General features: G+C 36.5%; 1 protein-coding gene across 1 annotated transcript in view; it reads right to left on the bottom strand.

The window, feature by feature from the left end:
- The window catches only part of ANO3 (anoctamin 3), a 255,090-nt gene extending 228,777 nt beyond the window's left edge, over positions 1 to 26,313 (bottom strand). The window contains exon 1 of the mRNA XM_055141496.1: positions 26,063 to 26,313. Within this exon, the coding sequence (XP_054997471.1) occupies positions 26,063 to 26,108 (46 nt within the window). The 5' untranslated portion in view covers positions 26,109 to 26,313. The remainder of the gene's footprint in view (positions 1 to 26,062) is intronic.
- Positions 26,314 to 26,557: the final 244 nt, after the last annotated feature.

Raw genomic sequence — 26,557 nt, 5'->3', positions numbered from 1 at the left:
CAGACATACTAACACTAAACTCACTGTTGACTCTGATCATATATATATAGTTTTAATAATCTAATCCTAGGATAGGTCATTTGAATTTCTCAAATTCCTTTATAGTATGTTAGTAAGATATTTAAGAATGTATTTCTTTAAAATAGATTTGGTTTGAACTTGGTAAAACACCTTTTAGTCTTAAATGTACTGATAGCTTACTATTAATATTCATATCTGGTATGATTAGAAAATCATAGTAAGAGGGGATAATAAATGTTATTGAAAACAAACTATTTCACTTGATCATCAAATTATTTACTTTCTCTTCCTATTTATTAGGATACCCACTCTGAAATTTCCATTCTGGAAAATGTTTGTTCAGGCTGAATATATTAATCTAAAAGGACTGAATTATAAATGTTAGTGAATGGCTCTATACGGCACTAAAGCTTATTTATAATAATGTGCAATAATTTCATAAGATATATGATCACTCAAGTTCCAGGACATCACAGATTAGAACAAATGACTATTTCCTCATAAGAATCACTATGCAAATAGCTATTATAACTCAAAGTAGACTCAAGCGTTGCAATTCTTCGAATTTGCTTCAAATAATGCCAGAGCTTGCACAATGAACAATCCCTTATCTTGGGTAACAAATAGTTCCAAAAATATAAGCAACACACTTTTTGCATGACCCGAGGCCATCTTCAAGAAGGCAGAAACTGTTTAACATGGTTAGGTTCATTTATGTTGTAAGCTTGAAATGAGATAAAAGGCTTTAAAAGAAGACTTATGTAATTTCTGAGACATGATGACTAACTCCAGGCTAGAGGAGCATTCGGGGATAATGAACCTGCTTCCACATCTGTTTCTTCTTAGATATTCAACTTTAAAAAATAACACCCATTTTTACTAAAATTTTCTAAGGTAGGAGTTCCACACTTCTTTTTATCTGAAAGATTATCAGAGTGGGTGGGTGAAGGAGGAGGAGGAAGAAGACTAGAGGAAGCAAGTGTTAGGGATAATCATGCCAACTACTTTCTAATCTCTAAAAATCCTAGCAACCTAGAGACAGAAGATTATCAGCCTGGTCACCACTGAGGAAGAAATTGGTGCCTGGAAATTATAAAGTTGTATATTTACGGTGTAAGTACAATTGCTATTATTATTTATAGTATTAGTTGAGCCAAAGTTATTGTCTGGAAATCTTCTAATTTGGAAATACAAACACATGCATTAAGATATTTTATTTAGCAACTTGTTTAACATCTGATGAAACTGGTAAACCCAGAAATCTGCTGCACAAATAGAATGTGGTTGTGCGTGAGCGTGTGTGAGTACCTGTACATGTGCTCATGCTACATTATACAAGCTGACTAGAATTTAGAGTTTTTCAATGGAGAAAATATATGCATTAACAAAAATTGAAATATTTTATCCACAAATTTAAGCTGAGAAATCAGACACATTGTTTTTTCCATCCAGAGTATTCTTTAAAAGATAAGTTATATATCTATTTGTAAAAATAAAATAATCATGTTTAAGTCTATTGTAAAATCATTATAAATTCAAATATCTTCTAACAATAAGCATCTGTGAGAAAGGGCAATATCCTACACTATTTGGATGAGAGAAGTTTTAGACAGGTTGATCTTTGACAGTGTTAGAAATCTTTATTAGACACGTAAGAATAGAGTATGGGAGTGATTCTATAAAACTGACCATTTTAAGGTATATAATGTAGTCAGTGAAAATAATTCTTACAGTTACCAAGTATGTATTATGTCGCACAGCTTCCAGGTTTTGCTAGAAGTGTCAGTGAGCAAGACTGGCATGATGCCTTATAATTTTCAAGTGAAATGAGATAATCAATATAAAATCAATATTACATGAATGACTATAAATGGGTTATAAAGAAAACAGCTTATTAATGGCAAGGGATGTAAACTAATGTGAGTGCTCTCTAGGAAGGGCGATTAAAAACGGAAAAGTTAATTGATGGGAGTGCTACTGGGCTGAGGTGGGGATGAGAATAAATCAACTATGTAAGCTCAGATCATTCTAGCAAGAGGGAACTGTGTATGGAAAACGTTCTCTGGTGTCACATCTTATGGACAATCATATATTAAAAACATTTTCATTACATTCATAGGTGAATGGACTGACATTAGCATGAAGTTAGCTCTTGATGATAATTTAAGTAATGTATTGTCTCACTGTAAATGAGCTTAGGTTATTACATTTTGATTTCTATTGTTAGACTTTTGTTTCCACAATGACCTTAGAGTTTCTTTTTTTATTCTTATTATTTTTTGGATGGTCACACCCAGCAATGCACAGGGGTTACTTCTGGCTCTGCACTCAGGAATTACTCCTGGCGGTGCTGGGGTACCATATGGGATGCTGGGAATCGAACCCGGGTTGGCCGAGTGCAAGGCAAATGCCCTACCCGCTGTGCTAGAGACAAACTACTACATAAATATAAATGATAGTTAAGTGTCGAGATTCATTTGCAATTAGGAGAAACAAAGAATACAATATTATTCTTCACATTAAACATCTATATTTACTCATATGTATGTTTATGTTGCTTATCTTTAATCATATTGAAATAGGTAAAGTAATTATAAAAAAGAATCCAAAACATACACACAAACATTGAATGAATGATAACTAACTCATAGCACATACTTTGTATAAGTAATGCTTTGCTTCCAATAACAACTGAAATAGATATTCTTACAATTTTTTGATCTGGAAAATGAGGTAGGGAATTGACAATGATATCAATAATAAGATAGACTTTATAAATAAAATGACTTTATAAATAAAAGTTGAGAGGACTTGGACAAATCATTAAGAATGAAGCCTATTCAGTGCCTACTACCCAGAATAGCTTGAAATTGTAAATATCAAGAAATCTTAACAGGAACTAAAATGTTGTGCGTTCAAACATGGTTAACTTTATTTTTGCTTGTGTCTGAGCATGTGTGAAGTGAAATAGTTTTATTTACAGAAATATTAGGGGAGAGAGAGAGATAACAGAGACACGTGTTCAAGATAACACACTGGCTTTAGTAGAAGGAAGGGGGCCCAGTGACTGAGACAAAAAAAGCTAAAGAAAAACAAAGAACTTGCACAACTCAGGTGGAGATGTTGGTAATTCCCTGAATGAAAAAATGAACCTTAACTACACTGCCTTTTAGAGTAAAAAGAACATTCCAGTTCGTCTCAGTATTTAAGACACAGTTCCCCCTTCTCCTTTGATAATTCTTTACTATTTCGTCTGAAACCAATTCGCCACAGTTCTTTCAGTTCTGTTCCCAGTATGCACTGGGCATTCCCAGATCTCTCCATTCTTCCTTCTACAACTAAGTGAAGCCATCTGCCTCTCTCACATATTAATGCCAGGCCTCCTAATGGCCTTTGTTCTTGTGCTCTTACTGTATTTCACAGATGAGGCTAAGTGCTTTATGCATAAGAACTAAATCATGGTCTCTATTATGCTTACATTAACATAATGGTTTCTCTCAAATTTGGAGGGGATTCGACTTTAACACCAGATTTATGAGTTTCCACATGGTTATCTGCATCTTTTCTCTTTCCAGTCCATCCAAGGCTACCTTTATGTTTGCAAATTTATCAGATTTGTACTTCCTTAAAATATTTGTAATACTACTGTATAGGAACAGCCCTAAGAGTCAGTTATTCGTTGACATCTTCCTTATAGATGTTTTGTCCAATAACATTAAGTAACTAGTCACTTTTACATTGCTTTCCATTGTTTTTCATCATTTTTTGGCTTGTCTTGTTTTAAAATATTTTTTTTTCTTTGGGGGGTTACTCCTGGCTCATGCACTCAGGAATTACTCCTGGCTGTGCCCGGGGGACCATATGAGATGCTGGGAATTAAACCTAGGTCAGCCACGTGCAAACACCCTACCCGCTGTGCCATCCCTCCAGCCCCAAAAGAATTTTTTTTAAGTGGACCACATTTTTTGTTTCTGTTTCAGCAAGTACCTCCCAAATAGTCTGAAAAACACTGAATTACATCCTACTTGTAGCTAAATTACAGGCAGATTATACCCAGCAGTGCCTGTGTGGGGAGGTTAGTCTTTTTCCAAAGTTGCCTCTAAACTGATATTTGTCTCCTTCAACTGGTATTGTTATTCATTTGTTTTCATTTCTGTTTAGTTATCAGTCTAATTTACTAAATGTTATGATTTATATTTATTTACTTTTTTGCATTATATCTTAGGATATGATGCAAAGATATAATTCAAATTAGTCTTTAATTTTAGTATTTTCAATGTACTGAATCCTATTATTTAGAATGCTGGTTACTGACTAATACTCAGTAGTAAATTATTTTTGCTCCTCTGCAAAAATCGTTACTTTATGGTTGCTTTTGAAAGATACCTTTTCACAGTGTAATTTTTCCTGACAGACATTTCGTCTCTACAATTTAAAGATACTGTAACACTGTTTGATGAAAACCATTATAAGTTTTGAGAAGTTAGCTCCTGCCTAATTATTGTTAATTGTAGGTATTGTGATTTCTGTGAATCTTTCAGAGAATCTTTTTTCACAACCTGTGGTTTTCTACAATGTATCGAGATATGTGTATACGTTAATTTATGTATGTGGTACTCACTTACTTTTCAAAACTGAACATTGCTATCTTTCAAATACTCTGGAATCATGTCTCATTCCCCTCTACTTTTTTCCAGACTTACAATTAGTTATATGTAAAATAAATTTCATCTTCATATCTTAACCTAATTTATATTTTTCCTTAATTCTCCTGTCCTATATTTTTCAGATTTACACACCGATTATTAGTTCCTTTCATATATGACAATTCTGTAGTTAGATTATGTTTTCACAATGTGGGGGATCAAACTCCAGACCTCACATATGAGAGGCATATACTTTGTCACTGAGCTACATCTCTGACCTTACAGAGAATTTTTTGTTTGTTTCTTTGTTTTGCTTTGCTTTGTTTTATATTGTCCTATATTGAGGACTGTCATCCCATTGCTCATCGATTTGCTCAAGCGGGCACCACTAATGTCTCCATTGAGACTTGTTGTTACTGTTTTTGGCATATCAAATATGCCATGGGTAGCTTGCCAGGCTCTGCTGTGCGGGCAAATACTCTTGGTAGCGCAGTGGGTAGGGCGTTCGCCTTCCACACGGCTGACCAAGGTTCGATTCCTCCACCCTTCCCGGAGAGCCTGGCAAGCAACCGAGAGTATCCTGCCCACATGGCAGAGCCTGGCAAGCTACCCGTGGCATATTCAATATGCCAAAAACAGTAACAACAATTCTCACAATGGAGACGTTACTGCTGCCCGCTCGAGCAAATCGATGAGCAATGGGATGACAGTGACAGTGACAGTGATATTGAGGACACACTTGGTGGTGCTCAAGAGCTGCTCCTGCTGTGCTGCTCACATGTTTCTTCCATTGGTCCTGACGGCAATACCTTCCATGTGGTGGCAGGAATCATGCCCGGCTTCTCTACACTACAAGTGCTCCAGCCCTTGGAGCCATCTCCCTGGGCCTGACAATCAGTTTTTATGTTAACAGTCACATGCCCATAACTCAAGAAGCTCTTATTGGTTATTTTTATTTATGTTCCCTGTGCTTTACATTTAAAATATTTTTTATCTATACATAAATAATACAATATTTGGCATTTTTAGTTTTAGTTTTCAGTTAGGGTGTTCAGGATTTACTCAGAAATCACTCCTGGTGTACTCATGAGACCCTACAGGGTTCCAAGAATATAACTGAGGACAACTACATACAAGGTTGAGTGCCTTAACCCCTACACTATCGCTCCAGCACACAGAGTTGCCTTTTCAACACACACATCTATCTAGCTCTACATGTATGCGCATGTAAATGTATGTGCATGCACATGTATGCGCATATATTGGTATGTGTAAATATGCGCATGTACTTGGAGGCATGAATCTGAGACACAATAAAGAAATAAATGGGTATGATAAAACTAATAATTTCTAAATAGTGGTTTGTTTTGTTACTTATAGAGGTTTTCCATTTCTAGTGAAATGGACAATAAAGATGCACTGCTCTTTTAAAGCAAAACATGAAAATAAAATGTTTATAATATGATTTAAAATACTCAAAGCAAACAGTCAGTCTGCCAAAAAAATTCAACTACTTACTTTGACTGAAATGGGTTCCTATCCTGTTTTAATTTTGTATCTTTGGCACTGGGCACCATTTATTTTAGTATGCATATTCCTTCCATTGTATTCTCTCTAACAAAAGAATATTAATTTACTGAAAATCAGAATTTTCTGTTTTCTTTACTTTTGAACTTAGCATAGTGTTTTTCTTAGTGTATGAAATTAATGTCTTTAATTAAAATTGTAATTGAATCAGTACAAATGTAACTTCACTTGGACTCAAGATTGAATTAAAAGTAAAACCGCATTTATTATGATTTAGAAATATGTAATAACCTCTGTTCTAACAAATCACTTATTTGTTAATTAAATTTATCCAGGTCTGACTTTTTGCCATGAAGAGGATTAAAAGCTATTCAGTTTTAAGGGCTTCAGTAATTCCTTGTGCATATGGTGTTCTAAATAGGGCAATTTCATTTTCATCCAAGAGCAGATTCAGTCCTCATATCCATGACTGTTCTGAGTTAAAGAGGGAGAGATGAGAAAGTGTTCACCTGTTCGATTTTATTTTCTCTTTGGAGTATTAGCAGGATAGAAGGGTTGAAACCATCCTTGTTTGTGATTTCAGTCTTTCGAGTATTCCAGGATAATTCTCACTCATAATGATAGTTCACTAACACAAGGATGGAGGGGCTCAATTTAGAAAATAACTGCAAACAAGAGAGTGGTCACTATAATTTTAAGAACAAAAAAATGGAAGAAGTGCGCTCTTTGTCAAAGAACAAATTAGTGAAATCAAGGATGAACTTAGAAAGTGATTATTCTGGGAGCCCATAATTTGACAGTTTTGTTTAAGAAGAAGCAGACCTTGTTAACAGTAGGAGCTAAATTCAAAGAGTTCCCAAAATGCTCTTAAGGGTCTTCAGAATGGAAAATAAAAAAGAGTTGTGTATGACAGTTTTCTTTTTTTTTATAAACAAATCATGAAAAAAATTGATTTAATGTCAGTTAACGTCGGTTTGTTTGTGGGAGAGATACACAAGCCCTGCTCTGCAGGCTATATTGGGCCAACCCAGATGAACCATTCAAGGTTGTGGATTGACAATGTGGTGCTGCTCAGGCAGGAGACGCCCTACCCTCCAGGGCCACACCCCACAGTGCTAGTCAGTCTTCATGGTACTAGGGCTTATGTTACTGTTCAGGCAAAGAACCTCTTACCACTCCTTGGTTATTTCCTTGGCCTTACAACAAGCATTTTAAAAGGAGGAAATTGGTGAAAGCAGAGAAGAAAACAGAAAGTCGGAAAATATCAAAGAGAAATGATATAGTTTCTTTGACATTCAAATGTTTCCAGATGGCGAAGAGTTTGAAAGATCTTCCAGATTCTATCTGAAACCTGATAAATAACTAAAAATTCAGTGTCTGCATCTTTTGCCACTTTTACATCATCCATTACCTCCCTTCATGCTTTCAACACACACACACACACACACACACACACACACACACACGTACATTGATATCATTTGAAATGTTTTCTATTACCTTAGAGGCATACTGATGATTTGGCAAGAGAGAGAGAGGGAGATTCTTTTTATCTACTCCTACGTTTCTGGATCTTGCAAATAGGGGGAAAAAGGGTGTAAAACAATTGATGTCATAAGTTTAAACTTGTGTGCTTTTTGAACCACAAAGAATCGTGAAAAGATATGTAGCTTAAAAGGAACTTCTGTATTTTCATATCTTCCCAATATGCTCCTCTTCCCCTGTGCCTCCTCTTTCGTTAGCCTCCTCTGCTCCTCTTCTCTCTCTGCCTTCCCCAACAGCACTTCCCTTTCACATTTGGCACTGACCAAAGATGCTACTTCATTTAAAAAATAGATGAGAATAAAAAAAAGAATCAAGCTTTGCCAATTGTTCTATTTCTAAAACACAGTTTTGTCTTAAGAGTCGTGTTTATTTATTAAGAGGCTGTTGAAAAGCATATTGAAATAGAAATCACTCTGAAATGTAATGTTAGTGATTTTTTTTTAAATTACTGTGTGAAAGTAACAGCTCTTATGTTCTCTGGCTCAATCTATAAAACCTACAGTTTCCATCATGAACATTGGCATTCATAGCAATGAAGTAGATAAAGCTCTTTCAGCACTTTTGGATAATAGTTCTTTTGTTATTATTATTTATTATCCACTCAGATGGAATTTAAAAACTTAGCAAACGTAAGATATCAATTAACACGGAGACTACTATCGCCAAACGACAGCCATGCAGGCACCAGCAGTAAAGATGCACAGAGATGGACGCTTTCACATTAATTGTATCGATGTTTTGTAATTACTGCAGAAAATAGCAAAGATATTACAAAAGGGATGCACTCTAGAGCAAGTTAGGTTATTAGTCTAAGGAACTGGTTTAAGATCTGTAATTCTGGATAATCCTCAAAGCAAGCAGGAAACAACATGTAGAGATATGACTAAGTTTTCCATCACACTCATTCTGTGTGAAATACAAAGAAGCATTGTAGCACTGTCATCCCATTGTTCATCGATTTGCTTGAGTGGGCACCAGTAACATCTCCATTGTGAGACTTGTTGTAACTGTCTTTTGACATATCAAATATGCCAAGGGTAGCTTGCTAGTCTCTGCCTTGCATGAAGGATACTCTCAGTAGCTTGCCAGGCTCTCTGAGAGGGGTGGAGGAATTGAACCCGGGTCAGCCTTATACAAGGCAAATGCCCTACCTACTGTGCTATCACTCCAGCCCTGAAATACAAAGTGAAATTAAAATTTCTTCTCACCCATTAGAATTGGAATCAGACCCAGGACCCAAGAGCCCGGGTCCTTACAAACTCCTGTAAGGTGGCAGCATCTACTATTGTGTTAAAATAAATAAAAGCCTGTGCCTAGTATACCTCTAACACAGTGGTTAATTTGAGTTTCGACTTTTCCACACCTTTCAATAGTAGGTATTGGTATAATATATATGCTAAGTCCTACTCTAAAGACAGTCATTTAAGGATTTTGTCTAAATGGAGTATACAGACCAGAAATAGGTGCTCAAACTTAGAAGACTTTTGCCTACATAGGGAGCCACCACATATTCTTCCTTGAAAATATTGGTTCACACAATTCAAGTTTATGTTAGAATACAGGAAAAAACTCATTTACCAGTAAGGGGAAAGCAAAATGCTGAAATGAGAATTAAAAAATTCACTAGGAAAGAGTTTATCTTGTCTCAATAATATGAAAACAATGTAAGAATGTCTCTACCAAGCACAGCCTTGGACCTACTAAAAACTGGATTATATTCCCCCTCAAATTTGGTTAGTAAATCCTAACCCCCAAAATGACTGCATTTGGAGACATGGCCACTAAAGAGGCAATTAAGAGCAAATGGCTAAAGGCTGTATTGTGGGTTCTTTTCCTCTAAGAGTGGTACTGTTTAATGGGAAACTAAGGATGTGCCAGGACATTTTAAGGAGGTAGTGTGAGGACACAGCAGGAAGGTGGTCAACTAGAGAACAATCAGGAGACAAACCACAAAAACCTCTGATTTTGAACTTCAAGCTTCTAAAGTATATGATAGCAAACATTGTTGCTTAAGCAATTCAGTCTTTTTTTTTTTTTCTGGGAGCAATACTAAACAGAACCCTGATTAACACAGACCCTGGAAACAGGCATCGGTTGAGGTCTGCATGCAGATAACGTGAGGAGTTGGTGTTCTGCCACTAAAAAGAGAATTTACAGGAAGTTCCTGCATCTCTATATATGACAGTTTCCACATCTGTATGGTGGAAGAATTCAAAAATATCTCTAACATATTTACATATTTACGCTGAAAAGAAACTGTAATTTTCTTAGTTGTACAAACACTCAGTGTTTTAGTGTTTTCCCTTCCTTTTCATGGTAATCTGTATTTGTGTTTTTTTTTTCTTTCCTCCTTTCTCCTCTGTGGTGCTGTGCAGCTTGTACATTTAGTCACGGTGCTTACCCTATGTTGCATGCACGGTGCATGTATGCAAACTTCACCACACATTCCTTTAGCTGTGGAGCTTTCCAGCCTTTCCAGAGATATTCTTTTCTCTCTGATGTATAGTCACATTCTAGATGTATCACCAGAGGCCACTGCAGTGTTCACACACCTGGCTGCGAAGGGTCAGACTCCTAACTCGGCTTGCACATCTTTTTAAATATGGTGCTTGCTGATAGTCACACCCTTGAACTGCAGTCAGTGCTGAGGTACCAGGGATCACAGACAGCAGAGCTATCAGTCACCGGCAGTGGAACCGCAGCAAAGATTGCTTTTGATACATGCAGCAGCTTCAGGGACAGAATTCATGACCTCACTTTTGCAAGGAAAGCAACATTGGACACTGAGTCATCTCCCATTTCCCTACATTTCCCATTCCCTTAACCTGTATTTAACAGATTGTAACAGGAACTATAAGATAAATATCCAATTACATAACTTGTTTGGAATGTGCATGTTTTAATACCACCATTTAGACTATAAAAATGAAGACAGACTGTAGAGCATGCAGATATTTAGTCAGATATTTAAGAAATATTTGTTGAGCATACCCTATATGTGAGACACCATTAATGTTGAGAATAAAACTTATAAAGAGGATTCACGGGGTATACCTTTCCTCATGGACAATAGAGATTTATAGGAAAATATATGCACGTTAATTCAGAAATAAAGCAACCAACTACAGCACCATTTGTTTAATGAGTGTATTCAAAGGACTCTCTATAATATACTGAATTCATGAGAAGGTAATTACTTCTCCCACAGACAAAATTAATTTAGGAGTTGGATTGATAACCTAAGCATCATAATCTAAGATAATCAGTTTAAAATCGGTGATGAAATTACTCTGGTTAGTGTCAGATCTAGTTATCATCATTTCCGGATTGCTACCGGGCTATCTGCTCAATAATCTGCAACTTTGTTTGCCATTGGTAATTCCTTTAAGATAAATTGACTGGAACAAGAGGGATTTCCAGGTTAGGAATGGCTGTGTGGCCCTAGAATACTTCAAGGAGGCCATCAATAGAAATTGCGTTAAACAGGGGCCACCAGACTAAGGGGGTAGCCAGTAGGACACAGACAGAAGTAGGAATCAAGGCTAGAAAAGAGCCAGAGTTGGGACAGTTTGAGTAACAGTTTTAGAGTACATGAACAACAATTTAAGCTTCATTGATTTATTTAAATTTTCAGAATTCCAATTTCCATAACTCAGCATAAAAATACAATTAACTTCCCATGCATGATTATTATTTAACTTATAGTAGACAATACTTCAATCATTATTTTATATAAAAAATGTGAAAATCATTTTTAATGACCGTCAATTTCTGGCACATCATCACATGAATCATGTGAATTTGTGATTTGACTCATCAAGGTCATAGTCAAAACACATAGTTGTCACTGTCTTGTTAAAAATATCTACTCAAACAAAGAAATGGCAAATGTAGATGTTAATATAAATGGTACTGATAAATGACAGAATTCCATGAACTGTCCTGAGTGTCTGAAGGAGGCACTGAAAAAAAAAAAAAAAGAACTAGCAGATATTTAAATTCTAAAGGAGCTAAGGGGTTGGAGGGAGAAAAATGCAACTCACAAACACAGTGAACAGTGTGCCTCATCAACAGAAAAGGCCAGAAATAAATTAGCTTCAGCATATGGAACAAAACTCTTTAAAAAGGGAATTTTTATCCAAAAAAAATGAAGATGTCAAAACAATTAAAGATAAAATTTTACCAACCTTTTATGATTTTTCCACTTATTCTCAGGGTGGAAAATATATAATATCTGCATATATAGGCTGGAGCAATAGCACAGTGAGTAGAGTGTTTGCCTTGCACTCTATCCCTCTCAGAAAGCCCCGTAAGCTACCGAGAGTATCCCGCCCACATGGCAGAGCCTGGCAAGCTACCCGTGGCGTATTTGGTATGCCAAAAACAGTAAGAACAAATCTCACAATGGACACATTACTGGTGCCCACTCGAGCAAATCAATGAACAACGAGATGACAGTGCTACAGTGAACAGTGCTATCATCTTTTAACTCATAAGGGTTTGCAACCAGTTGACATCAGACCCCATCCCTTTATATATATATATATATATATATATATATATATATATATCTCAGGTGGAAAAAAAAGTTTATTACAAGTGTTCTCTACTTTTCATCTGTTTCTCAAAGGGGAGAAATATAAATAATGGCTCAACTAAATCATTTCATTTACCATGAGTTAAATATCAAAAGGCAACTGAGTCACATTTCTATGTAAAATATGCTTATCTTTTGTTACAAAAATTACAACAAAGAATATGTTTTTTTAAAGAACAGTCTCTCGTTTTTTTTATCCTGCTGTGGCATAAGAGAAACCTGGAGTCATAAAATGTTGGAAGAGATTTGAAATGAAAAATACATGTAATATATCCCAAACTAATACAAATACAAAATGCTTTCAAAAAGGTCCCTGAATCTTTTCCATCCAGTCTTTCCCCTGAATCTTTCTATCTTTTTTTCCATATGCCAAATCTACTTTACTTCTGGCAGAGCATTAAATAATATCCCATTAATAATTGGACCCATTTTCTTTTTCAAATAACTGTCACTGTCACTGTCATCCTGTTGCTCATCGATTTGCTTGAGCGAGCACCAGTAACGTCTCCATATTTAGACTTGTTACTGTTATTTAGACTTGTTATTTTGGCATATTGAATGCGTCATGGGTAGCTTGTCAGCCTCTGCCATGTGGGCGAGAAACTCTCAGTAACTTGACTGGTTCTCCAAGAGGGGCAGAGGAATCAAACCCAGGTTGGCTGCGTGCAAGGCAAATGCCCTACCGCTGTGCTATGGCTCCAGCCGATATTTCAAATAACAGTTTTACGTTATCCAGGCTTCAAGCATGAAACCAGTGATATGGTTAACCAGCACAGAATAAATTAAACTAGCCTTTCCATCTGAGAAACAAGGATAAAATATGCTCAGTATGTGCTACAAAGTAACATCCTATCATGGTATGGTAAAACTTAAAAGCAAATCTGCATTTATATATCTCATGCACAATCTTATCAAATATGCAACTAGACTTATTCAGATGTATCAGTGTAATGAAGAACTGAGATAATCCACTTAACAGATTTATCAAAAATATATCATCAATTTCCCAGCTCTCCCAAGACACAAAATCACAAAAATCACAAAATCCCATTAATCACCGATTTCTCAGGCAGGATCAGTAACATCTCATTTCTTCCTTTCCCTGAGATCTTAGAAGTCCATCTTGACTCGGCCCTCCTAGCGATGTTGCACTGGGGGCTCTTCAGGGTCAGGGGAATGAGATCCAGCTTGTTACTGGATTTTCCTTATGAATACACCATGGGAAGCTTGCAAGGCTGTCCCATGTGGGCAGGAAACTCTCAGAAGATTGCCAGTTTCTCCCAGAGGGAGAAGTAGGCTACAGCCGTGCACTTCTGAGAGCTTGCTTTTAAGTCTCTCTGGATGTTCGCCATTGATGGGATTACACACACCTGGGTTCCTCTGCCGGTACCTTCATGCATGAGCCTGTCCGAACGTGTGGAGAGGGGCCTCCAGCATGGCTGGAGACTTCCAGAGAGATTTAAAAGCAAGCTCTCAGATGAAAGTGATGCAGAGTCTCTTGCCCGCACGCCTGGCTGTCTTCCCCAGGGCCCCTCAGAGGGGATGGGCTCCAGCCTCCCTCCCCACCCTGAGCAGAGCTCCCGGCGGCCAAAGACCACCGGAATCTAGCTACAGCCATGCTCCCAAGCCAAATTTATCAAAATAAAAATTAAAGGGGAAAAAGAGAGTCTGGTGAGAGTGACAGTCCACTTGCCTGGCATGTGGCTGCTGGGTTATTTCCCCAGCACACCCATTGGGTTCCGGAAGCACCAACAGGAGTGATGTCTAAGTTCAAGACCAGGAATAAGACATGAGCACCAGAGGCAATGCCCCAAAACAAAGCAAAGCGAACAAACCAAAAGAGAATATAAATAGTATTAATCTGTGAGGCCAAGAGAAAATAGATGAGAGAACATTAACTAAAAGATCAGTCTGAACTTTTGAAATACAGTGGAACTGAGTAGATGAAGGATCAAATAAAATCATGCAGTGGAAATTCCATGAGACAAACACTAAAAAGTTTGTCACACTTACACATTTTAGAAAGCTGGTTAACTTCTAGATCTAAACTGGATTGATGTTCTGCCTTTAAAGAGGTTTATTTGACAGGTACCTTCCCCTTAAGCAGAGAGGTAATAAGGTGAGTAGAATTAAATGAGTCTACTGAATAAGAATGATCACCTTGGTCTACTCTCATAGTTCTCCCCAGAACATGCCAGAAGCATATTCTATGCCACACATCCATAATCTGCAAATAGTGTTCCATTCCTAATATATAATACAAAGAAATAAATCAAGAAACAGGGGGCTGGACCGACAGCACAGCAGGTAGGGCATTTGCTTTGCACATGGCCGTCCCGGGTTTGATTCCCAGTATCCCATATGGTCCCCTGAGCACTGCCAGGTGTAATTCCTGAGTGCAGAGCCAGGAGTAACCTCTGTGGTTGCTGGGTGTGACCCAAAAAGAAAAGAAAATAAATAAAAATATATTAAAGAAATTTTTAAAAAAGAAACAGGCCAAAGACTTTCCATATAGAAAGTATTAGAGCCTAAATCTTTAGCAAAGATCCATATATCTTAATACTACCTAAGCAAAGGACAAAGGGAAACATATATAGCCATTCTTTGCTTTCAAAGAGTTTGGATTAGTCCACTGGGTTTTTTTTTGTTTGTTTGTTTTGGGTTTTTTTTTTTTTTTTTTTTTTTGCTTTTTGGGTCACACCCGGCGATGCACAGGGGTTACTCCTGGCTCTGCACTCAAGAATTACCCTTGGCAGTGCTCAGGGGACCATATGGGATGCTGGGATTGGAACTCAGGTTGGCCGCATGCAAGGCAAATGCCCTACCCGCTGTACTGTCGCTCCAGCCCCCCACTGAGTTATTTTTTGAAGCAATAAAATATTACATATTTCTATTAACAAAAACAACAACAAAAATCTACAGAGGATTTTACTTTTAAAAAAAGGCAAATAGCAAAAATAGCTTCAACTTCCATTTGCTCTGATCTATTACACACACCCAAAACAATATACACCCTGCCTGTAAAAACCACACCTATGAGGTTCTGCCAACTGCCTTCCCCCAGGCATATATTTCATACAGGGTGCATACTCATCCATATCATTTCTACATACTTTAGTATGTTAAGTGTTATTTATGATGTTATGTGTTATCTGACACCAGATGGTAAGGGTATATTTATCTGGGAATTATCAAAGGTTTCTCTTTATAAATGTAAATGACTTGAGGGCATTTTGACTTAAAGTTTTCACAGCAATGCTGTATTTAGATAGATAGATAGATAGATAGATAGATAGATAGATAGATAGATAGATAGATAGATAGATAATGAGGGGAAGCTGCCTAGATAAAATGAAATAGAAGACAACAGATACAAAGAAGCATATCTATTAAAAGGTTTATGGGTGACAAAAACATTATAAAAAGCTGACTGGAGAGATAGTACAGTGAGTTAGGTACTTGCCTTTCATGCAGCCAACCCAGATTCAATCCCACCACTCATATGGTCCCTGTAGCATAAATACATAAATAAGTAAGCAAAGTCTGTAAGTAAATGATCAGATATTAAAATATTTTTAAATTTTATTTGTTAATCTAGGAGAATATATGATATAGCTTCATAGGAGATTTCCATAAATGTATATATGGCAACAATTGGAATATAAGCTGTAACAAAAATTCTCAAAAATAATTTGGTGATATCCTTTGTGCAGCTTACCACTAAGCAATTTCAAAAGGCCCATGATCCTTGTATTTATTTATTGCTATGCAAAGATTATATTCTAGATTCTTTATAATAACTATCAACAAAACACTCTTCCTTAAACTTTTTCCAAGGTGAATTTGTTTTTTTTTTAAAAAAAAAGCTCTTCCTAAAAATATTGTATTTCATGGTACACTAGCAAATTCAAGGTTATTTTTTAATTTATCTCAGGCTTGCCAACTATTAGCTATATTACTATGTAATTTTCTTAATTTCTAAAATTATTTCCTTATCCTTGAGAGATTTTTTTCTCAAAATGTGAATATAAGTTGCATGAGCTATAGTTTGTGTTAACCAGATTGCATAGTAATAGACTCATACATTTTTTGATAGTCTGATAAAATTATGCACAAGTATATAGTGACAAATCAGTAGTACGTGGTAAATACAATTACAAATCTTCTGTGACTTTAAGGCATATCTCACAAATAAATATTTTATTTTACTGAGAAATTGTAGAATATATCTAAGTCTGACTCAGACGGAAACAATGATTCAGAATCTCCCCATCTTTTTTTTTTTCACTTCTTAGTATGTCTTAGTATGAAATCATCACCACGAAGAGAAGGTCTTAGGGCCACTCCTGGCAGACTTAGCCAACTGGGTCAGACTGTTCCATGGTAGGACCTCGTGACATTCAGGTAGAATTCTAGAGTCTTGGGGATCATCAGAGACATACCCATCCATACTGAGATAACCATGAATTACTGAGAATAACCAAGATACTTGTTCATGCCAGGCATTTACCCCTGGCCCCTGAGCTATGTGTCCAGTTCCAAATGAGGCCATGCTTAAGACAATGAAGAACATAACCAGGCGAGTCACTGATTATATAGACTGAAACACTATAAAAGCCACAGTGTAAAATCATATTTACACAAGATACTCTTATATAAATAGTCATTGTTCAGTTATATCAATGAGTAATATTTCCAGAGTATATAAAATAAGTTTGCAAAACATGATCTTTTAAGAAGTACATGCTAAAGTAACTGCTATCCATGATTTAAATTCTAGAGTAATGTCTAAATGGGCATAAGCACCTCTGAGTGGGTGATTTCTTCACATCTGGTAAGAGTTATGACTAAGTGCAAGCTGTTCAATGTGCTGCATACCACCAACTCACTCATCCTTAGAGAAATGTGTGAAAAATAGAGAAGTATCATTCAAAATCTTTGAAGCACAAGGAGACATTATACCAAAGGCAGCATTTTCCTCAGTAAGGAAATTTGAACTCAACATGTTGACCTTAATTTTTACTTCACTTTCAGCTACTGATACCTCAAGTACCTATGATAGGCATGAAATAAGGCAAAGAGAAGGATGTTATCAGAAAGAAAAACATAGTTTCTCTTTTTGTACTTGAATTCCATTAAAGCTGCTTTATAGCATTATAATTTTATCAAAATAAAGAAATATAATATCAGGAATATAAATAAATTCAGAAACTACACCTGTGAATTGTTTTCAGATATTTTGGTTCATTTAAATTTTTCTTAATCTTGCAAACCATGACTATGCCATGACTTAAAAGAAAACAGTTTAAATATCAATGTCAGTTAAATATAATCAATTTCATTTTACTTGAGTTTTTATAGGAACATTTTTACCAATCATGAGACAATATTGGAATGTCTTATAATTTTAATAATAGAGAAAGCAGTGATAAACGGGGAGGTGGCACTGTAGCACTGTCGTCCCACTGTTCATCGATTTGCTCAGGCGGGCACCAGTAATGTCTCTACTGTGAGACTTGTTACTGTTTTTGGCATATTGAGTACACCATGGGTAGCTTGCCAGGCTCTGCCCCGCAGGCGGGATACTCTTGGTAGCTTGCCAGGCTCTCCGAGAGAAGCGGACAAATTGAAACCAGGTCAGCCACGTGCAAGGCAAATGCCCTATGCGCTGTGCTATCGCTTCAGCTCTAGATTATTAAGTGTCTTATTTACTTGGAGGTTGATGTAACTTCTCATTGAAGCATTTGGGTGCTATTCTTGCTATGTACTTGAGGATGTAGAGGGTTCTGGTAATCAAATAGGATTGTCAGGATACCTAAGAGCTCATATTATCTCTTCAGACCAATGTCATACAAAGTCTTAAATAAACACATATCATTTTAGGAATTATATATTGGTAGATACAGTTTGATCATCTTAGTAACTTCTGAGAAACCTACCAGGAAAATGTATATAACAATAATACTTGCATCTGAAAACTATTTTCCACAATGTCTTTTTTTCATCCAATTTCACTGTATTTCAGTCACAAGGATATGAATATGGGGTCTTATGGCATTTGAGGAAACATGGATAAAGATGGCACTGACTTCTAATATGTCTTTTAGGGTTGTAAGCAGTCCTGATTTAAAGGGTGGGGCTTTTTTTTTTTTTTGGTTGTTGTTTTTTTCCCTCTTGCAGAGCAATTTAGGAAGTTTGGTATTAACTGAAGGGACAGCCAAGATAGTTGTACTGATGCACTGCCAATTTTAGAAAATAATTTCACACATCTCTAATCTCTGATGAACTGTAGAATCAGAGGGAACATGGAGATAATTCTCTCTAAATATTTTGTTTTATACAAGGTGACTGGAGGGCACAGAAAGAACAGCAAGCTTTCCCATGTTCAATCTTGAAAATGACAGACTCTGCCTAAATCTGTTTTTTTTGCAGACAAGAGATTGAGAAAGGGTATAAACTACAGAACCTTGAGTTGAAAATCAGATGAGAGTGTGACACCCTCTAGCTCCTTAAGTTCTGTATCTTTCTAAGCATCTACAATAAATATACTTCTTTGTGGATTGTAGAACAATTGGAAAGGTGAACACTGGTGTCAGGAAGTACTATATCTGTATTACTCACTGAATTAACTTGAAATAATTAAATGCAGATACAAATTTGAACCTAAATTTCTTTACCATTACAGTTGGCAAGGTAAGTAACAGGTAAGGTTTTAATGAGTGTAAAGAAACAATGCAGTGTCCATTTAAGACTTGTGGGGTGCTGGATAGTATTACTGTCCATCCAATACTTAAATGCTAATGGTTTTTACTGTTGTTGTTATTATTAACATTCCCTGTCCTTAAGAGATAGGACTCATAGCCGAAAATATTGGGTAAGAAAACTAGCTCAGGAAAGATGCATGTCAAAAACTATAAAGGTACTAATAGGATTTAATAACAGGGAACTTTCAAAATTCTTTTTTTAGGCAGAGTTCTTTTACATTTAATCTATTGTTTACAGTAATATTTTCAAATGTATGCATATTTGTTAAATAAAAAATTATAAAGTGTTGATCAGTTCTGAATTTATTTTGTGAATTCACTTTATATAATCACCAATCTCCAGTAATTTTTTCCAATCGCATATAGGTTCACAGTACAATGGAAATCTCAGTTCCAAATGAAAAAGTCTTCTGGAGCAGTGTTTCACAACCTTTTACCAGCTGTAACCTGATTTTGACCTGCTTCCTTCCTGTGACTTCCCTGTTCTACCAGTTGATCCCTTAGTCTTGTGTTATGCCCCGCCTTTTAATTCAGTTTTCATCAGGGCACTCTAGAAGTATCCCATTAGCCCTGTTGAGAAATACTGCAGGAGAGGCTTGAAAAATAAGAGAGTTCACCTTCATTTGGAGAGTGTCATGGGAAATTAGAGTTCTAAGTACCTGAAAATTTTCCAACACGAGGACAATTTTTTTTTTTTAAATCAGATGACCTTAGGTACTCTAAACTAGAACTTGCTTTTCTCTGATTATTCGGGTTGATGGTCAGAACCAGACTATGAGAAGAATATTTTTCTTATCTTAAAATATCTTCACCACCATTTTTCCCCTATAGACCTGGGAATTACTTTAGCAACAGAAAATGCACTCTCTCCTTCAATAATAAAATAACTGACTAAAATATCTATGAAAATTAGTATACATGCATGAGCACATATTTGTCAGTGTATAAATAGCTTCACATATATATATATATATATATATATATATATTTCTATTTTTGGTTACACCAGGGTAAGTGTATGTGAGTGTTGTATGTCTAAAGATTTCAGTGAGGAGACAAAAGAGTCTAAGAGAGAGCACTTCAGTGATACTGAAATTAGACATTTTCCCCAAAACTACATCTGATGGAATCATGAAATAGTGTGGGAAATCGTCCCCCCCACAACTATAAACCCCAAGGTCTGGATTGTCTCCTGGGGAGAAAAAAACAGCTTAAATCTTAGAATATAAACTGGTATCAGCAAATAGATGCCCAGAGAGAACATAGAACATAAATAGGAAGCAAAATTGTATCCCGGGAAGAATAGAATAAAATGGTTAAGAATTTTATTGCTCCAGTGGGGCTGGAGTGATAGCACAGTGGGTAGGGTGTTTGCCTTGTATGCAGCTGACCCGGGTTTGATTCCCAGTATCCTATATGGTCCCACGAGCACCGCCAGGAGTAATGCCTAAGTGCAGAGCCAGGAGTAATCCCTGAGCGTCACCCGGTGTGACCCCCCCCCCAAAAAAAAAGATTTTTCTAGATGTATGGACCAACATGTGCAAAATTAGAATAGGAAATCTCTCCTGTCCTTCTCTATACATTAAGGGAACTTGCTGGTTGGCTCTAGTGATGAATCCCAGTCTCTGCTCTTAACATACACATTGGATCTGGATGTATTTACTAACTGTTCTTAACGTCTCTGGAAACTTAATAACTCACTTGTAGAAATGAGGGTGGGGAGCAATATTATATCAAATAAATGGCCAGCTTGGGTGCTTCTGGGTGCTGCTCCGGGGCTTCTAAGGCTTGGACAATTCCTATTTGTTTATATCACTCCCTGCAATGGAGCTCCACTGGACAGAGGTCGAAGGTGCCAATCTGACTCGCTCTAAATAAAGCATGAAGAAAGCGCAAAGCAGGAGAGATGCTAAAAGGTTCTACAGACGGGCAGGCAGCTGCAATAATGAGTGATTTATTTTTGATTTTGAAAAAAGTATTTTATTCTGCAAATCATTATGTAAGTATGCAGATCCTTATTATTAGACTGTTTATCTGAGTAGGAAGTGTTTAATTTTGTGAAATTACTAACAACACTCTTAATGTTTAACCAAATGTCCTTTAGGATAATGATGAATTACTTAATAGATTCAACCGATCCGATTAAGTCCAAGTCTTTGGGGACAGGCTGTGTTTGATATTATCTACAGTTTCCCTCAGAGATTTGCTGGCTCTATTGGTAAATAAAAGCCATGAGAAGCCAGAAGTTGCATGGTCCTTTCCTCACCCACTCTTGTATGACACATGAGTCCACCCTAAATTGAGCACAGCAGAGCAAGCCAGGCTGGGAATCACAGTTGGACTTTTACCAGAAATCACTGGGATTTGCTAAATAATGTGTTTCTCCAATATGTGCTCAGGCAAAGGCAAACACACATTACCAGTTTTTTCTGTAAGCAGGATGCACTCTTCCTTATCCTTGGAATGCCAAAAATAAATTGCCCCTGACTTTACCTTTATACTTCCCAATATGTAATACTTCTGTTTTTTTTTCTTTTAAATACTCTAAATCTTAAAGCAAATTAAAGTAAAAGAAAGTGTGGATTTCATATTTCATAAACCTAACTTAAATATCATTGCCAAGAAGCAGATGATACATCTTCTTGGAAAATCCAGTTGCCTGTAATTGACATAAATGCTGAACAAACTCAAGAGGGACTAGTACATGGTAGAAAGCTTGCCACAAATGGGGGAAGGGTTGCAGTTATGACAGAGAAGGGACCACTATAACATTGATAGTTGTAAATAACCACTCTGGATAAGAACTGGGTGCTGAAAAGAGGTAAGGTGCTATCTGCGTTAACCTTTCAGTAACTGTACCGCTAACCACAGTGCCTACAAGGAAAAATGGAACAGAGAGGAAATGGGGCTGGGAGGAGAAGAGCAAGAGAGAGACAGAGAGACAGAGACAGAGAGACAGAGAGATAGAGAGAGGAGGAGGAGGAGGAAAAAAAGGAGAAGGAGAAGGAGAAGGAGGAAAAAGAGGAGAAGGACAAACAGAAGGAGGAGAAGAATGTCTGCCATAGAGACATATGGGAGGTAAACTGAGGACACTGGTGGCAGGAAATATACCCTGATAAAGGGCTGGATGTTGGAACATTGTGTGACTGAAAATGAATTATGAACAACTTTGTAACTAAATAACTCACAGTGATACCAAATTAAAATGATTTTTAAAAAGGTCAACAAATCTCCTACCACAAAAACTTCTTAAAATAAAAAAAGTAATAATAATAATTTTTTCAAAGGTCTCTAGTCCAGAGAAATAGTACCACAAGTAAGTCTCTTGCCTTACATGGGGGTGACTCGGGTTCAATCTGAAATACAGACTCCTAAGCCCGACCACAATTCAACCCACAGCACAGAGCAAGGTTTAAGCCCTGAGAAAAGGCAGGTGTTACCCAAAATAAACAAGAAGAGAAATGTGTTACTACTAATTGTAGTAACAATTTCCAGAATGAGAGAGTTCTTAATGCTATCATAGCCAACCACAGTATCTGGCAATACAAGAATTTGGCAAATAAGGAAATAAGAGTTAAGAGTGAACAAGTACCATATCCCTGCAATAGAATTATTTATTAATCTCCATCTAAATTTTACTCCACAGTAATTATTTGTAAATTTTCCTCAGGTAAGGATATATAAATCAGGATTTTTGTGATAACTATTCAAGATTATTGCAAAGAAATTGCCATAAATAAACTGGAATCCAGTTTTTCTTAAAACAAATCCCAAAATACTAGAAATGGGGAAAATTTAATTTTACATATATATGTGTATATATATATGTATATACATATATACATATATATATATGAGACCATTGAGTGTTTATTTTACTTCTAAAGAACAAACAAATGGTAAATGAATCTGGGAAGAATAGTATCAATAATATTTATCATTCACTAATTTTCTAAATCCCAAATGTGTCAGATAGACTACCAAGTATATTGAAATTTTGCCAAGTATTATTATCTTCAAGTGAAAGGGACTATGAAGAATACTTTAAGATAACAACATTTATAATTAATTAGTTGATTGGCAAGACTACACAAGGATGAAAATGAAGTTCATATATTAAATTAACAAAAATAGTTTTATCTCTAGTATGAAAAGCACTATGTAGCATTAGTGAGAAAATCTAGATCAGGGACTATTACATGATTATCACATATATATGAAATAGCCACATCTCCTATAAAGGCTGCAAATAAAGAGGTTGGTTTTTTTTTTTTAAAGGTGGTCAAAATTTTTTAAGTATTATTATAGAGACAACTTTGGAAAGTTGAAATTATTTTTAACAAGTATATACTATAATAAAAATTTTTAAAGTAATTGTTCTTACATGATTAAATAAAATGTTCATAAATAGGATTGCTCATGTTAATTATTCCTTACAAATGAACTAGAGGCAGGACTTTCCAATATGTTTCAGAAAGAAACTCTTTCCACAGTGTCAATTCCCTTTCCCATAAAAGAAAGAAAAAGTTATAGTGAAAACTATATAGTTCAATGTTGCAAGTCCTGTAAAATTTATGAAACAGGAGTCCCAAAATTTTGACTTGGAAAAGTAAACTCTCTCATTTTTTAATGTTTAAAAAATTTTGGTTTTTGTTTTTATTTGTTTTTTTTTGGGGGGGGGTCACACCAGAGATGATCAGGGGTTACTCCTGGCTCTGCACTCAGGAATCACTCCTGGTGGTGCTCAGGGGACCATATGGGATGCTGGGAATCAAACCCGGGTCAACCGTGTGCAAGGCAAACACCCTACCCAATGTGCTATCACTCTAGCCCTATCAGTATTTTGTTTTTAAATCTAGGAATGAAGTGAGCTTAGAGTTGAAGTCTTTATAAGAATTGAGGAATTTTTTTCCCACTTCCTAACATTACAGTTTCAGGTTAATGTTACAGTGAAAATTACACAAAATAACATCTGTCTTCTGCCCTCTGGATCAGATAGCATCTAGAATATTATTTTCCTATTACTAATATAATCAATCCCCATTTATATTTTTAAATGTCTAATCAGTGTTAAAAATCATATATCCAGGATCATTTTAATGTTGCTTCCTTCTAATCCCTCCTCCTTTCCATGCTTACTCTTTTACTAATGTATTTTGTGACAGGAAAAAAAAAAACTTGAAATAAATATTTCATAATACATCGTAACAAAAACAACATGAAGTGATAAGACTTGCATAGTTTTCTATCACTCACTTTGAACAAAGAGTTATTTGGTCCTAAAGCAGAAAATTACTTGTTTTTAGAAACACAGTATGTCTCCATATATCATAAATTATGTGTGTGGTTGGGGGTGTATTTTAATGTTCCACAGTCTAGAAATGAGTCACCCCCAGGTGTACATCATAGTACTGTATGGAGTTGTTTCAAGGTTCCTAGAATTTTTGCCTTCTTTCGAAGGGTTTATATGTGCTTTAAAAGATGATTAAGCAGATCATCACTTCTTGAAGAAGTTTAATTTTCTTTGGAACATTTACATTTTAATTGGAGTTGCATGCTAGCCAAAATTTCTGTCTATTCTAAGATACTCTCACTCCCTCTCAATTTCATCATAGTTTTGAAAGATTCTAGAGAATTGGGACCTGAACAGAGCATACAAATATGAAATTTGAAATTCACCCAGTTCAATGTTCAGCTTTATGCAGGATAAATTCTCCTAGGTAATTTTGTGCAGTTATTGCTTAAAAAGAAAAGATTTACATAGAAATATTTTTTGAAAGGAAATTGGATAACATCAGCCATGGGGGAGGGCAAAAGTAAAGTACTAAGTAATCACCTACGTTCAAATGAGCAAATTTACCATTAAATAAGTCATACATGTTAGGCATCATTTAGTCAACTATGACATAATTACCTTTATAAATCAAATAAAATGGCATTTTAAAAATAATTGATTTTAGGCAAATTTCATAATATTGAAAATAAACTAACTCTAGAATCATGTGTTGCTTTCCTGGATTGAAATATCTATATATTCTATTTGTATTTTAAAACACTTGACTGGAAAAGTATCAACTGGGGAGCTAGAATTCTCACTCCTGGGAAATTCTCCCAATGAAGGAAAAAAACAGACGGATGAAATTAAGGAATGAGCAGATCTTTGAGATTCTAAATTAACTTAGACACGCTTGATCCTTTCTTAGGATCTAGACGGATATTCAGTACTAGTTTCAAAATAAATGTGCTTTATAAATTTTTTTAAACGAAATTAAAAACACATACCAAAAAATGAGATTACTTTGAAATTTTCTTGATTTGACTTTGAAAATATAGACTGGTCACTGCACCAAGGAAAACTTGAAGGCGAAGCTACAAAGAGATCATATAAATGCCCTAAAGTGCAACCTAATAATAAAACCTGAAAATGAAGAATCAAGAATAACGCACAGACAAAAAAAAAAAAAAAGTTTTCCAGTAAAGTTTTGGAGCCCTTTCAACAGGCCAGCTCTTGAAAGTCTCCAAAAATTCTAGCTCGCAGGCTTGCGTAAAAAATATCTGGAAAAGAGAATCCACTAGAGTGAAACTTCATCGTAACTGGAATCACAGACTGGGGCAAACATGGTCCAATAATTTTGTCTCCAAACCTGAGAGCGCCGTGGACCGGGCAGCGCAACCTCTACGAAGCGAGTTTACTGCAATGCACTGAGACCGTCTTAGGAGAGACACCCATAAAACCAATTCCCAGAAATGACGAATCCAGCTTCTCCCAGGGACCGCGGAGGCTCAGAAATCAGTCATCTCTGATGCAAAGTGAAGAGGCAGTTAAAAAAAGAAAGAAAAAAAGAAAAAGTTCCCCACCTCTGCGTCGGGTGAACCTGCATAGGATGTTCCCACATAACTGCAAGGGCATGAAGGGGGTGGACATGACGCCCGCGTGGAGGGGGACCAGGGTTCCAACTGACCTTTTTGCTGTTTAAAGGACTGAATCGAGCCTGAATGATGGACCATTTTCACCCTGCGAGTTTCCGGGTTCGGAAGCTGTCGGAGAGAGAGGCGGAGTAACAGTAGCCCGACTCTTTTAGCCGCTCCCAGGCTCCACGCAATCCCGGAGCCCCGGCCAGCGCTCTGCAACCCGACACCTGCTTTAGCCCGCACTTCGCTCACAAAGCTGCGCGCCGCTGTTGTCAGGGCAACACTGCAGGGCGGTCCAGCGTCCGGCTCCCCTTAGTGGCTACTTGCGGAATAACCCCACCGCTCTGGTGCATCCAGTGCCGCAGTGTGGGTGGGTGTTGTGCTGAATTTCCTGGGCCTGGGAGTGGAAAACTTGTCAACTATAAATAAATCCCAGAACATCGCCAGAGCTGCTAGTAAAGTTCAGCTTTCTCAAGTTTTGAGGCCGATTATTAAATCTGAGCACAAAGGAGGATGTTCTAAAAGTCCGTTCTAAAAACACGGAC

Source organism: Sorex araneus, chromosome 6 (genome assembly GCF_027595985.1).
Source record: "Sorex araneus isolate mSorAra2 chromosome 6, mSorAra2.pri, whole genome shotgun sequence".
Lineage (NCBI taxonomy): Eukaryota > Metazoa > Chordata > Mammalia > Eulipotyphla > Soricidae > Sorex > Sorex araneus.
This window is presented reverse-complemented; position numbering and strand designations above follow the sequence as displayed.